At 41.8% G+C, this 14,426-nt stretch overlaps 1 protein-coding gene and 1 long non-coding RNA gene across 2 annotated transcripts in view; one reads left to right on the top strand and one right to left on the bottom strand.

The window, feature by feature from the left end:
* The window catches only part of LOC147032350 (uncharacterized), a 178,179-nt gene extending 164,227 nt beyond the window's left edge, over positions 1-13,952 (top strand). The window contains exon 4 of the mRNA XM_085869901.1: positions 13,658-13,952. Coding sequence (XP_085726027.1) covers positions 13,658-13,905 — 248 coding nt within the window. The 3' untranslated portion in view covers positions 13,906-13,952. The remainder of the gene's footprint in view (positions 1-13,657) is intronic.
* Positions 4,416-6,804, bottom strand: LOC147032351 (uncharacterized). The gene is made up of 4 exons (XR_015055127.1): positions 5,648-6,804; positions 5,396-5,554; positions 4,883-4,940; positions 4,416-4,585 (listed from the first exon to the last, which is right to left on the bottom strand). It is a non-coding gene; the product is annotated as an uncharacterized LOC147032351 (long non-coding RNA).
* Positions 13,953-14,426: the final 474 nt, after the last annotated feature.

Here is a 14,426-nt window from a genome sequence, read left to right as displayed (position 1 = left end):
AAGTACATGTGTAGTTCGGCCCAAACCCGTTGTCTAGTGGGAATACATGTCATTTATGCGTGCTGCGACTCTTCAGGATAGCCGTTTTTCTTTTGCTATCTTTATTTTGGACCAACCGCCATGATTACCACCACAACCACAACATCAACCACCAACCACAACGCCGCTTCACCACAACCGCCACGACCTTCCCGTCACACCTCGCAACCGTCGCATCACCACCGTTCTTGCCCCGCTGTGGGTACCGGTGTTGGACTCGTGCAGGGCGCGCGCCGAACAGCGTGTACAAAATCACGGATTTTGTGCTTCAAAAACGGATCAAAAACGACACACGCCCACTTTTTGCCGTCCAATCGGTGAGCGAGGGGCGAATTGGCCCCGCCCCCAGGGCGATCGATATATGCAAATTTATGGATCAAAAAGCCCACACGCCCACTTTTTCTCGGGCCAATGGGGAGCGAGGTGAAAGGTCGAAGGGAGGGGGTCAAAGATGAGAGGGCGAAGCTACGGGGCTGATAAAAGGACCGTGTTCGTCAGTCCAGAGAGTCCAGAGGCGGAGAGTAGGAGAGTAGGAGAGTCGAGAGTCGAGAGGCGGAGAGTAGGAGAGTCCAGAGGCGGAGAGTAGGAGAGTCGAGAGGCGGAGAGTAGGAGAGTAGGAGAGTCGGAAACAGAGAGTCAAGACTTCGCGGGCGGTGGAAGGAGCTGGTCGTCGTGTGCGTTGGAGTCGGAACGGAGGGGACGGAGCTGTGGAAAGGCGGCGACACCAGACGAGGGGGTGCTCGCGTCGGGAGCTGCACCCCAGGGAGGCCGACAGCGCGACCTGGCCGAGGTGGAGACGCTCGTCGCGGGATAATAAAAATCCTCTATACCCCGAGCATCAGCAACCCCCTCCTGTTTCCCCCCGCGCTGAGATAGTGCGACCAAGGGGCCCCTTTCCCACCCCCTACCAGACACTGTCCGCGAGGCCCGCGGAGTTGAGGCGCCATCGCCGCTCCGCGTCTCATCACCAGACGGGTAGGCCGACCCGGTCTCGGCCTCAGGCCCGCCTCATCCTTGAGGGTATTCTTTTCCTTGGTTTTGGGTATGTGTTGTCGGCGCCGTCTGTGAAGTAGAATTGTATAAGTGCTCCCGTGTGCCGCGAATAAATGTGCTTTGTGTTGAACTGTTTCCCGCTTCGCTTCGTCTTTTCCTCTATTGAATCCCCATCTTGCTTCACGTAAAGGGTTGGTAGTGGGCTGAATACGCCCGATAATTAATCGAACCGTCGAGGTCGACGATAACACCGCTCGGTTATTCTGATAGTACGGAACGGGTCGCTTAAGTGGCCCGTGTCCGAAGTCGACCTGCGGCGAGGTGCGATCGCCCAGTCTACCCTCCGCGTGGGTACTTAGGTAGGTCGAATTTGGCGAGCAACCCTATCCCACGCGGGGGCTGATTGGCTCGATCGCGGTGGCTGATTGGCTCGACCGAAAGGTCCACCCGTGACTGGTTCCCGGCGTTAGTCCGAGAGGGTCACGACTGGATTGTCCGTCCGGTGGGCGACGTGCCGCGATTCGAGTTACGTGGCCGTCAGCACGCCGGCGGGCGCGAATCCGTAACAATATTCTATGTGGTGTAAGCGATTCAAGGATAATAAGGGATGAGGAAGGAGTTGAAGAAGAGAGGGAAGAGGAGGAAAAGGAGAAGAGAGAGGAGGAGAGGGAAGAGGAGGAAAAGGAGAAGAGAGAGAAGGAGGAGAGGGAGAAGAAAGAGAAGGAGGAAAAGGAGAAGAGAGAGAAGGAGGAGAGGGAGGAAAAAGAGAAGAGGGAGAAAAAAGAGAAGGAGGAAAAGGAGAAGAGAGAGAAGGAGAGGGAGGAGAGAGAGAAGGAGAGGGAGGAAAGAGCGAGACAAAATAAATATCAAAATATGGAAACCAGTGAGATTAAAAAAAGATTGGTGGTATTACAGAAAATAACTCAACCCACCGAGGAGGAAAACAAAGAATTGACAAGTCTATTTGCAATACTTTCGACAAGAATATTGACATCGACAAGATTTTCATTTTAATTCAAGTTTTTCATTTTTTTTCTTAAATAAATGGAGGAGAGAGTGAAGGCATTTCTAAGGATTCTTTATGTTTTAAAAATTAAGATTCAAATGTGCATGTTGGAAACTAAAAAGGTTTTTGCACTCTGCAGGAATTTTTCACATAAATAAATGAGTTATTGTCTCAAATGTAAAAAGAAAACTAATACTAAAAATATTTCATATATTAAAAGTAAAAATAACAGGGTTATACAAAAAGGTATATGTTCAGTGTGTGGTTCAAAAAAAAATCAATTTATCTCCAAACACAAACGAGGAGGAGATATACAAAAGTTTTTATCAGGAAGTAAATTTACAACTACTGGAATACCAGGGGAATTACATCTTCCAGGGTATTCTTTCTGTGGTCCAGGCACAAACTTAGATAAAAGATTAGATGAGGCAGACAATCCTAAATCCTGGAGTAAACCCATCAATAGAGTTGATGAAGTGTGCATGAGACACGATATTGATTATGGGAATACCACAACGTTGGAAGAAAAGCATGAAGCCGATAGAGAAATGTTGTATAATTTGTCTCTGATACAAAATCCAACCTTGAGAGAAAAAGTTGATCGGTTCATTGTGAAGAAGATGATCAGTGCTAAATTGAAACTTGGACTTGGAAATTCAAAAAACTTATAGGCTCTAATGATGTCATTAAGACTGAAGAGCAATTAGCTGATGAATTACATAAACCAATATTCACAAAGTTTCAGAGAAGGAAAGTTTATTCCAAGGAAGTTGATTATATCTGGTCTGCTGATTTGATTGAACTCAATAATGATAAGGGGTACAAGTATGCTTTAACCGTTATTGATTTGAGGAGTAGATACGCATGGGTTGTACCATTAAAAAACAAAACAGGTAAAACTCTTATGTTAGCCTTTCAACAGATATTTAATAAAAGTAAGAGAAAACCTAAAAAATTGTGGACTGATGAGGGTAGAGAGTTTTATAACAAGACATTTATGAATTTTCTAAAAAATAACAGTATTACATTATACAGTACCTTTAATGAAGGGAAGGCAGTTGTTGTTGAACGTTTTAATCGTACCTTAAAAGAGAGACTATATAAAAAATTCACACAACTCGGTTCACAACAATGGTCATCTTTTATTCAGGATATTGTGGATAAGTATAATGACACGATTCACACGTCAACAAATATGAAACCATCAGAAACATTTACAAAATTAAAATATGAAAAAGAGATTAATGTCAGAAAACCTAAGTTCAAAGTTGGTGATATCGTAAGAATATATAGGTGGAAATCTCATTTTGAAAAGGGTTTTACTAAACGATGGACGAAAGGACTTTTTAAAATTGTTGATGTAATAGATACGGTTCCTTGGACTTATAAGATATATGATTTGGAAGGGGAAGAGATTTTAGGTTCATTTTATTCACAGGAATTACAAAAGACAAAGATAAATTGAAATTTTTTTGACTCCGCCCCTTTTTAACTCCGCCCACACAAAACCTACCCACATAAACCCCACCCACACAAGCCCTACACAAACCCCACACAAACCCCACCACACACAAACCCTTCACAAGCTCCACACAAAAACTCCACCCCACACAAGCTCCACACACACAAACCCCACACAAGCTCCACCCATATTCATCATAAATACATAATTAGTGATTAGTTAATTAGTTCCCCACACACAACATGTTTATTTCATTAAAAAATTATCCACCCAGCCACACAAGCTCCACTCATCCACCCATCCACCCATCTCTCCACCCATCCATTTATCCACACAAACCTCATCCACATAAGCCTCATCCACATTCACCCCTCCCACATAAACCCTGCCCACACAAGCCCCATCCACATTCACCCCACCCACATAAACCCTCCCCACATAAACCCCACCCACACACCCCCTCCACACACAACCCCCACCCACATAAACACCCTCCCACAAGCCCCGCCCACACAAGCCCCACCCACATAAACACCCTCCCATACGCCCCGCCCACACACGCCCCGCCCACACCGAAGCCCCACCCACATAAGCCCCGCCCACACAAGCCCCGCCCACATAAACGCCCTCCCACAAGCCCCGCCCACACAAGCCCCGCCCACACAAGCCCCACCCACATAAACGCCCTCCCACAAGCCCCGCCCACACACGCCCCGCCCACACAAGCCCCGCCCACATAAACCCCACCCACACAAGCCCCACCCCCTCATCCCCCTGTGCGCCCCCACCTTTGACCCACCACCTCCCTAATCTCACCCCCACCCTTCCCCACACACACACATGGGGAGGGGTGGGATGAGGGGTGATGGGTCGTTGGGGGAGCGCACCTACCCCCCCCCCCACCCCTCCCTCCCTTTCCTTCATGTCTTAATCCTTTTTTTGAAATTCAAAATCAAGTCATTGTAAACAAAACAAATATAATTAATCAAAATTGCAAATATTAAATATTCATTTGCGAGAATGTATAATCTTTCCCAGCAATCTTCTTCAGATGTCTTGTGATTTCGAAACTCAGACACCATATTCTGTTTTGAAACAAAAAGTGGATAATAATTAGGTTTTATAAAGATAATTACATGGTAATATGAGTAAGCCTGTTGTTGGTTCTAAGTTCAAGCCTCGTTGACCACTGAATTAACACACCAGGAGGCTGATTCAGCCTGTCATCCTTCCAAGGCCAATAAAATGAATTCCAGTGTACTGGTAAAACCGCGTCCAAACTAATGATGCAACCAACATAAGACGACATTCCAAAGAGAGAGAGTGATATTAATAAAAGAATAAATAAACAAATAACTAAATAATAATTCAGAAACATTTACCTCCAGAAAATCATGTGTTGTACCAGATTGCTTCAACAGCTGATGTTGTGTGATCGAGCTAAAAAAAAAAATATATAATGAGTCAAGGGTATAGATGGAGAGACAGACAGAGAGAGGTAGGTAGAAAGACAGACAGAGAGAGATACAAAGAGACAGACAGGGAGAGATAGAGAGAGACAAACAGACAGGGAAAGAGACACACACACGCACATATATATATATATATATATATATATATATATATATATATATATATATATATATACATATATATACATATATATACATATATATATATATATATATATATATATATATATATACATATATATATATATATATATATATATATATATACATATATATATATATATATATATATATATATATATATATATATATATATATATATATATATATATATATATATATATATATATATACATATATATATATATATATATATATATATATATATATATACATACACACACACACACACACGTGTCTCACCATTGGTTTAATTCATTCGAGATCAGAGGCCGTGATAAGACTTCGTACCAGTCATTATAAATGTTTTTCAATTCTCTTCTAAAATAATTGACCTCTTCAATAAGAGCATTCATTTGATGCACCTCATCGTGATATGTAAACTCCACTTCTTCCAAGGACCTGCCAGGAAAAAATATATATTTTCGCATTGTCATGATTTAATTTATAATCAATTGCTTCATCGTTCAAAGAGGAAACCATACACAAACTTACCAACTTTGTAGTGAGCTGTTATCTTCATCGGAAGAGAGTGAGTCCATGTCTCAGTTTTTTTTACCATTGGTACAAGATGGCAAAAAGATCAGAGGCCGTGATAAGACGTCGTGTCAGTCATTAAAAATGTTTTTCAATTCTCTTCTAAGATGATTGACCTCTTCAATAAGAGCATTAATTTCATGCACCTCGTCGTGATATGTAAACTGCTCTTCTTCCAAGGACCTGCCAAGAAAAAAAAAAATATATATATCAGAATTATCACGATTTAATTTATAATCAATTGCTTCATCGTTCAAAGAGGAAGCTATACACAGGCTTACCAACTTTGTGTTGAGCTGTTTTGTTCGCGGAAGAAAGATCCCTCATGTCTCAGTTGTAAAAATGAAAATCCCGTCTGGCAGAAACTTTGTCTGGCGAATCACTTATAAAGCAACGATGAGGAGATTGCTTAATCATTGGGTGTGGCCACAGGAAATGACGCTTCGGGAGAGACAGCTTGGAAAATAACTGGGAGATATATTCTCAAATTGTATGAATCATTTTTAAAACATACTTAAAATACCCTAAAATGGTTTTGATTAAACATGTTTTCAGTTCGTGTTCTGAGATAAAATATAAACACAAGACCTTGTCTCACAGAATAGTTCCTATTTTTTCACAGCATGACTGTCCAAAAACACTTCCTCATTCACACAGCACGACCGTGTCAAAAAAAAAAACACTTCCTCATTTTCATGACACGAACTGAAAACATTTGAAACAAAACTTTTTTTATGGCGTGGTTTATGCACAAAAATGATTTGCAACTCGGGCGGTGGCCAGATGAGATCATTAAGAGAAGTTTATCATTTCGTAATGACACAAAAGGGGTATCTTAAAAAATATAAAGATTCAAATGTTTTGTTTTTCAATATTTTAGATGGTGATTATTGTGCAAAGAAAATTAAACTATTGAAGGAATTTGAGAATGAACAAATCTTTATAGGTTCAATGAGTGAGCTAAACAATATGCATCGGTTATTTGATAAAGAGTGTCCCGAGGCTTAGACGTTTTAGATATTTCTTTCGAATCACCTTTAACAAATCACATTACCACTTTAGTACTTGAACAAATCTTTATCTTATTGCATGGATTATTTGAAAAAAAAAGTGTCCCCAGGTTAAAAAGGGAGACAAATAAATATACCTTGGGATAAAAAGGGGGTTTATTTTTTAGGGAAAAAAATATGAATCGCTGAAAATCCCCCATTCATTTACATGGGGAAAAGTGAGCCAGAATCAGTATATTCACCCTACTGGTCACACTGAGGTGAACAGAGCTGCTATCCACCAGGAGCGACTCCTTGAGGAATATCTGCCTACGAGAGATTCCGATGAGAATCGTTCTACAGAGTAACCATGAAAAATATGCTTTTGCCTCATAACGTCACCAAATGACGTCATAATGTCTCAAGCTTGACATATCTAGAAAGCACTCATCGAGGTGTTCAATTTGAGGTACGACACTATATGGCTCCTAGAACTTGAAAATTTGACCTTGGGGTCAAATATGTTTGACCTTAGGCGCTAACCATGAAGGTCAAGGCCAATCCCCACCAAAAATTAATCAGCTGAGCGCCAGACCATGAACTATATTCCCATGAAGTTTTAAGACGATCCGATCAAAATTACTCAAAAAATAAGGGTTTCGTCGACTCCCCTGATTTGCGACAAAGTGACCTTGACCTTTGACCTTGACCTTCAAAATTTTGTGCACTGAAAGGGACCTCTATAGGCCTCTGATATGCGAAGTTACAAAAATTTCCAATGATAACTGTGCTCTGCAGAATCTTTTATAAGTGATTACAGACAAACAGACAAAAAAAACAAAAAAAAAAACATGCAAGCTGACTAACATATCTTGCAAAAACTTCGTTTTCGCAAGATAGCAAACTGAAAGGGGTGAAAACAGTAACCTCCTTCCATCTTCGAAGATGGCGGAGGTTAATAACAGATAACAGATAACCATTTAACAGTCTCCATCTAACCTAACAGATATGATGACTCCATTTAAATCTTGCTCTCTGAAAACATGTACCAACTTCGATCCTCGTATCCCAACTCTCTCTTCCTTGTATGTGGTGACTTCAACTGTCATCATGCCAGTTGGCTGGGTGTGGATACCTCTCTCGTCTGCCATGGCACTTCAGTAAAGGACTTCGGTGACTCATTGGGGCTGACACGATCTGTCAACTTCCCGACCCGGATCTCAAGCAACGGTACTCCAGCTCTTCTGGATCTGATTTTGACCAATTTCCCTGAAAATATCTGCTCTTCTTCCTTTGATCCAATTGGTTCATCTGACCACATGCTTGCCAAAGTAGACATCTCTCTGGCTGATATGAGAGAACCACCTCAGCGCCGTCGAGTCTGGCATTTCACTCAGGCCGACTGGCAGGGACTTCAAGCAGCCATCAACCTTCTAGACTGGTCTCCCATCTCTACTTCCTCTGACATCAACTCGTCCTGGGATTCTTTCAAAGAATCTCTCTCTCTCTCTCTCTCTCTCTCTCTCTCTCTCTCTCTCTCTCTCTCTCTCTCTCTCTCTCTCTCTCTCTCTCTCTCTCTCTCTCTCTCTCTCTCTCTCTCTCTCTTTCTCTCTCTCTCTTTCTCTCTCTCTCTTTCTCTCTCTCTCTTTCTCTCTCTCTTTCTCTCTCTCTTTTTTTTTTATCCCATCTCGTCTTCAATTGTCCTACCCTTCATCCCGCCCATGTTGCACTGAAGATTGTGGCGAGGCAATTGTCCTGAAACAACTTGCCTTCGCCTTGTGGAAGGCTGATCCAACTGAAGGCAATCTCAGTTCCTTCCACAAAGTTCAGAACAAGTGTGTGTTTACCCTTCAGGAGAGCCAGAAAACAACATCTTTCTAATCTCGAGTCTGAACTCTCAAACCTGTCTCCCTCCTCCAAATCCTGGTGCCATCTATAGTACAGCGGATAAGCACAATAATTGTGCGTTTTATGAGAAAAGCATGAATTTTCTGACATAGTTGGTGAATACCATAAGGTTTATTTTCAGATGTGGAGGGAAGTCAGATTTGACCTCTGAGGACCGTGAGAGGTCAAATCCAAGATGGCCACCAGTCCACCAGGTCTAATGTTCAAACTCGCTTAATTTTGGAACCAAACAGTGTAGAAAAAATTTAAGGTGTCATTTCCGACTAAATTGGGGATTCCCATTCATTTGATGATACGTTTGAGATCGCCAGGATTCAAGGAAATGCATTTAGGTCAAGGTAAAAATTGACCAAAAATAAACAATCAGTTGAAATTTGCAAATGAACCCCCAGCGGTGTCTCATGTTTGAGATGTCATTTTAAACGAATCTCCAGATGCCCATATATTTGATGTTAATTTACAGGTTGCCAGAAGAGGTCATACATTGAGGTCAAGGTCAAGACTGAAGTATCCCAAGTATGCCGATATCTGAAAATAATCAAGATTAAGTCAAAACAGAAGGCAAAGCTCACAGCACTGAAGAGTGCCTGTGGTCTCTTTTCAAGGCTGTACATCTGTCAAACACGAGATGAAAACATGGACAATTTCTTCTTCCATGAAAACCATGCAGCCCCACCAGCTCTGTCAACTGGAGGAAAAAATGTGGATTGGGGTTAAAGCAGATCTACTTCACTGCCTGGAATCAGATCTGCTCGAAAACAGTAGTGCGCCTGTGGCTGATGCAACAATTCTCGATGGTGCAGCTGTGGTTCAAATGCTAAATCCTGGAACATCAAGAACATTTCAAGAGTATGGAGAAAGAGTGTTTGCACCATACATCTCTGCTCAACTTGAAAAAAGCAGCTGCATCGACCTTGTCTGGGATGTGTACCTACCTGAAAGCCTCAACCAGACAGAAGAGGGGAAAGGGCACCAGGAAAAGGGTGGCTCCTTCTACTGTGATGCCAAAGAAATGGAAGGACTTCCTTTGATGCAATAAGAACAAAACCGAATTGTTTGCTTTCCTGTCACATGAAGCTATTCATCTTCCTCTTGCAGAGGGCAAGGAACTGTATGCAACAGATGGAAGTGGAGTCCTCTGCTCTCCTGCTGAGTCATACTTGGCCCGCCTTGCCCCATGTTCGCAAGAGGAGGCCAACACTCGTCCACTTCTGCATGTGGCAGATGCTGTGCAAAAGGGGTATAAGAAGGTGACGTACCGTTGATACTGATGTGGTGGTACTGGCTGTGGCTTCATTCAGCAAGACAGCTCCTGATGAGCTGTGGGTTACCTATGGTGTCGGGTCAAGCTTTCGGTACATAGCTGTTCACGAAATGGTTGCCACAATGACTCTCCCAGTCCTTCACACTTTCACCGGGTGTGACACTGTATCTGCATTCGCTGGCAGAGGAAAGAAGACTGCCTGGGAAACTTGGATGTCTTTCCCAGAGGTGAATGATGCTTTCAATGAACTTCTATGCATGCCAAGTGATGTCAGTGAAGGATCAATGTTACTGCTAGAGCGATTTGTGGTGCTAATGTACGACCGAACCAGTGAGAGTACGGAAGTGAATGATGCCAGGAAACAGCTCTTCACACAGAAGTCTAGAACTCTATAGAACATTCCTTCAACACAGGCAGCACATCAAGTGCACTTGCTACCAGGCCAACTTTTGGAACCAGGCATTGGTCCTGGATCCTGAGATGCCAGATCCATCTGACTGGGGCTGGACATGGGAAACAACTGGGTGGCAGCCACTTTGGACCACTCTTCCTGAAGCATCAAAATCATGCCATGAATTGATCCACTGTCGCTGCAAGAAAGGGTGCACTGGATGCTGCAAGTGTGTCAAAGCTGTGCTCAAGTGCAGCTTTTTTCTGGAGACTGTTAGATTTTGATCATAACCAATAGGATATTCAGAAATTGTGGATAGTGAGAATTCGAAAATTAGTATGAGTGGGAAGATTGATAGTTATCATGAGCTACATTGATCCGTACTAGTTTGCCGGATAGAAATGATATTTCAAAGGAAGTTGTTATGCAATTTGGTAGAAATATGTGGATATCTAGTGCTAATAGTGTCAAAATGGAAGCGAAGTTTCACTGTTATTGCATAGGTCCAATCCAATGTCCAAGCAAAAATAAATGTAATAGCAAAAGAATGTCCAAAAGTTTTTAACGTAATTTGACATTGACCTTGATCTAAATGCATGTCCTTGGGTTCTGGCGATCTTTAAAGTATGACCAAATGAATGGGCATCCACAATTTAGTTGGAAATGACACCTTAAATGTTTTTCTACAATTGTTTGGTTCCAAAATTAAGCGCGTTTGAACATTAGACCCGGTGGACTGGTGGCCATCTTAGATTTGACCTCTCACTGTCCCCTCAGAGGTCACATCTGACTTCCTTCCACATCCAAAAATAAACATTATGGTATGACCAAACTATGCTAGAAATTTCATGCTTTTCTCATAAAATGCACAATTTGTTAAAATATGAGAGCTTATTCGCTGTACTACTAGTGAAGTCTGCTTCTGGTGTACGTTCCCCCTCCATCCCTCCCTTACCTCAAGTGGCTGCATAGCAGACACGACACATGAAAAGGTTGAATGCCTAAACTCCGTGTTTGCTTCTAAATCTTGTGTCCTAAGCCCATCGTTTTCTGTACCCACCTTACCCAGTCGCACCCAGCTGTTCCTGGACTCTGTGTCCTTTTCTTCTGACAAGGTGGAGAACTTGCTGTCAAACCTCGGCTCAGATTCTGCAACCGGTCCAGACGACATCAGCCCACGTGTCCTAAAAACCTGCTCTGTTTTTCTGCTCACCCTCTCTCTGTTCTATTCACGCTCTCATTTGCTCAGGGTAATCTGCCATCTGCTTGGAAATCAGCAAACATTACTGCTCTGCATATAAAAAGGTGCAAAAACAGATCCCTGACATGATCTTTCCTGAGAAAGCCACATTTCCAACCTGGCCTCCAAAGCCAGTTGCCGACTGGGAATCCTCGGTAGTGCAAAGTCCTTCCTTGGCCCACCTGAGCTCCTTACCACGTACAAAGCTTTCGTCCGCAGCCTGATGGAGTACTGCTCTCCCCTCTGAGCTGGTGCCTCCGCCTCTCACCTTTCTTGGCTTTATGCTATGGAAACCAAGGCATCGGTATCTCTCGCAATGAGGCTGAGTCTGGGTCTCTTAATCTCTCACTGCAGTCAGGTCGGTGGTCTTTCTGTGTTCTACCATCTCCTCTCTGGCCTCGCCCCCCTCCCCCACACACTGTGTCTGATGTATGTTATTTTGTTATTCTATCTGTTTGTTTGTCACCTACAGGTCACAATTTTAAACCGATCTTTACGAAACTTCACCACATGATAGAGTTTGCTCCGCCCTCACAAGGAGCTCCTCCGCCCTTTTTACAGAAGAATGGGCAAATATTGCCCAATCAAGTTATGCAATGCTGGTCGAGACCTAGCCCAACACTCACAGCTGTAATTGCTGTCAAAGGTGCTTCCACCAAGTATTAACTCGGGGTGGGGGGGGGTAGACACTTATCCAACCGAGATATTCTAGTTAGGTCATCTCTATCATCTCGGTAGAGATGACCTAATAACCCCAGTCTCGAAGTCTGACGGCTGTCCGTCCGTCCACAATCGAACCAAGTGGAGACAAATAACTAATAGTGGAATGGATAGAGGTCGATGAGACATGCACAACGATATAACTTTCAAGGTCGTCCAAGGTCGAGGTCAACGTCACGAGGCTGTCAAATTTGCGAAAATCGTCAATTTCAAATCGTATCTCCTCCCTCATTTTTCAAGAGAGATCAAATGTTATAAGTAATTCAGGTACTATGGACTATTATCTAGAACAACACGAGCCATTTTTTTTGAAATTTGCTCTCGTTCCGATTTTATAGCCCTTCAAACTTCGTTCTGATTCACCGTATGGGCCATTCATAAAGTACGTACATACAAAAATAAAAGTATTAAAAAATTAAGAACCGGAACTTTCCAAGACATATTACATTTGAAGCTTTTGTCAGATTTAACTAAAACAATGGAACACAAGTTTATATGCACAATTACTTTCATTTATGACATTAACATTGTTTTGAATGTCAATTTGTACTTTTATTTTAAATAAATGACGTGCTGTGATATTAAAAGGAAAAGGTAAATTACACCGCTAGGGACTGCATTGCCATGGCTTACAAACATCGGTTCATAAGGAACTGCTGGCTTTGCAAGCGATTAGCGATGTATGAGGGGGGTGGGTGGGTGGTCACTAGCCTGCATACAGAGGGGTGGGGGGGTGGTGGTTTTGAAACTCGGAAGTAGAGCGTACGTACTTTATGAACTGCCCCTATTCCAGTCTGGCACAGTTACTTTCAACCTCTGGCAGAGATGACCGGCACTCCTTCTTGGGGGTATTTTTTTTTGTTTTTAATTAATTTTCTGAAATATGTAGAATTTGTTTTTCATTTGGAAGTTGTGGGTTATGATGTGTAAATAATGGTGGAAAAAGTCTCGTTTAATGCTGTTTCATTCCAGGCTGAAAAGCAACGAAAGGTGAGAATTTTGAAAGGGGGTGTAGACTTTCGGCATTGTCAAAGTGAAAAACTCCTAAAATAATATTTGTATACTACATTTTCGAATTCAGTGCATCGTCATATGCTGTAATTTTTTTTACCCTCGATTGAGAATGAACCACACGCACATGTGAATTATTCAAGTGTCTCATATAAACTGTACATCTCTGTTTTGGTTTCTGTTTTTATTTGTGCAGTACCATTCTCTCATGCCTTTGGGTCATTTTTCTTGATTATTTAATGCACCAGACTTTGGCTTTTATCAGTCAGTATCACTGATACTGTTCTCTGTGTTCATTGGATCATTCAGATTTCAAATACGGCACACGCCATTCTCATGAACAGTATATTTCCCATATAAACTTTGATTTGCACTTTTTTCAAATTTGGAATTTGTATTTATAGGCATGACATCTCTGCAATTAATGATGTTGCATTGTGCACAGGTGAAGAGGAACCAGTGGAGATGGTGCATTCTCAATTTAATTTGGATGCACCTTCCTATGAGACTTTAATTTGTGAAGATGAGCAAAGGGCTTGTGAAGCATTGGCAGAATGTAGCAATCCAGAATTCCCTAGAGTCGGTGAGTGCAACAGCATGAAAACAAACAACCAGTTGCAATTTTTATTATTATTATTATTATTAAATATTGGAATTTGTTTACTTGACTTTTTTCCCCCCCCCCCAAACTGACATTGCAAATAATGAATTTGTAATCATAGTTTGTTATAAAAATTTTATTTCATGAGTTTTAAGTTCAAGTTCAATTGGACTGTATTGCAATAAGTGATGTGGAGGTGTTAGCTGATGAATGACTCATGGATTTTTGATGCTCCAAGAAAGAAGAAAATTTCGGTTTGGAGTCTGTTCAATGTATTTGATTCAAATTTATCATATATATATATATATATATATATATATATATATATATATATATATATATATATATATATATATATATATATATATATATATATATATATATATATATATATATATATATATATATATATATATATATATAGATCTTCTTCTTCCTCTTTCGGCTTGCTCCCGTTAGGGGTCGCCACAGCGGATCAACCGTCTCCATTTCGCTCTATCCTCCACATCTTCCATTGACACTCCAACCACCCGCATGTCCGCCCTCACCGCATCCATGAACCTCTTCTTTGGCCTTCCTCTTCTCCTCCTGCCTGGCGGCTCCATCTTCAACA

The sequence above is a fragment of the Eptatretus burgeri genome, chromosome 2 (assembly GCF_056783735.1).
Source record: "Eptatretus burgeri isolate ZD-2024b chromosome 2, Ebu_testis_v1, whole genome shotgun sequence".
NCBI lineage: Eukaryota > Metazoa > Chordata > Myxini > Myxiniformes > Myxinidae > Eptatretus > Eptatretus burgeri.
The sequence above is the reverse complement of the archived record's forward strand: the minus strand, read 5'-3'. Positions and strand labels throughout refer to the sequence as shown.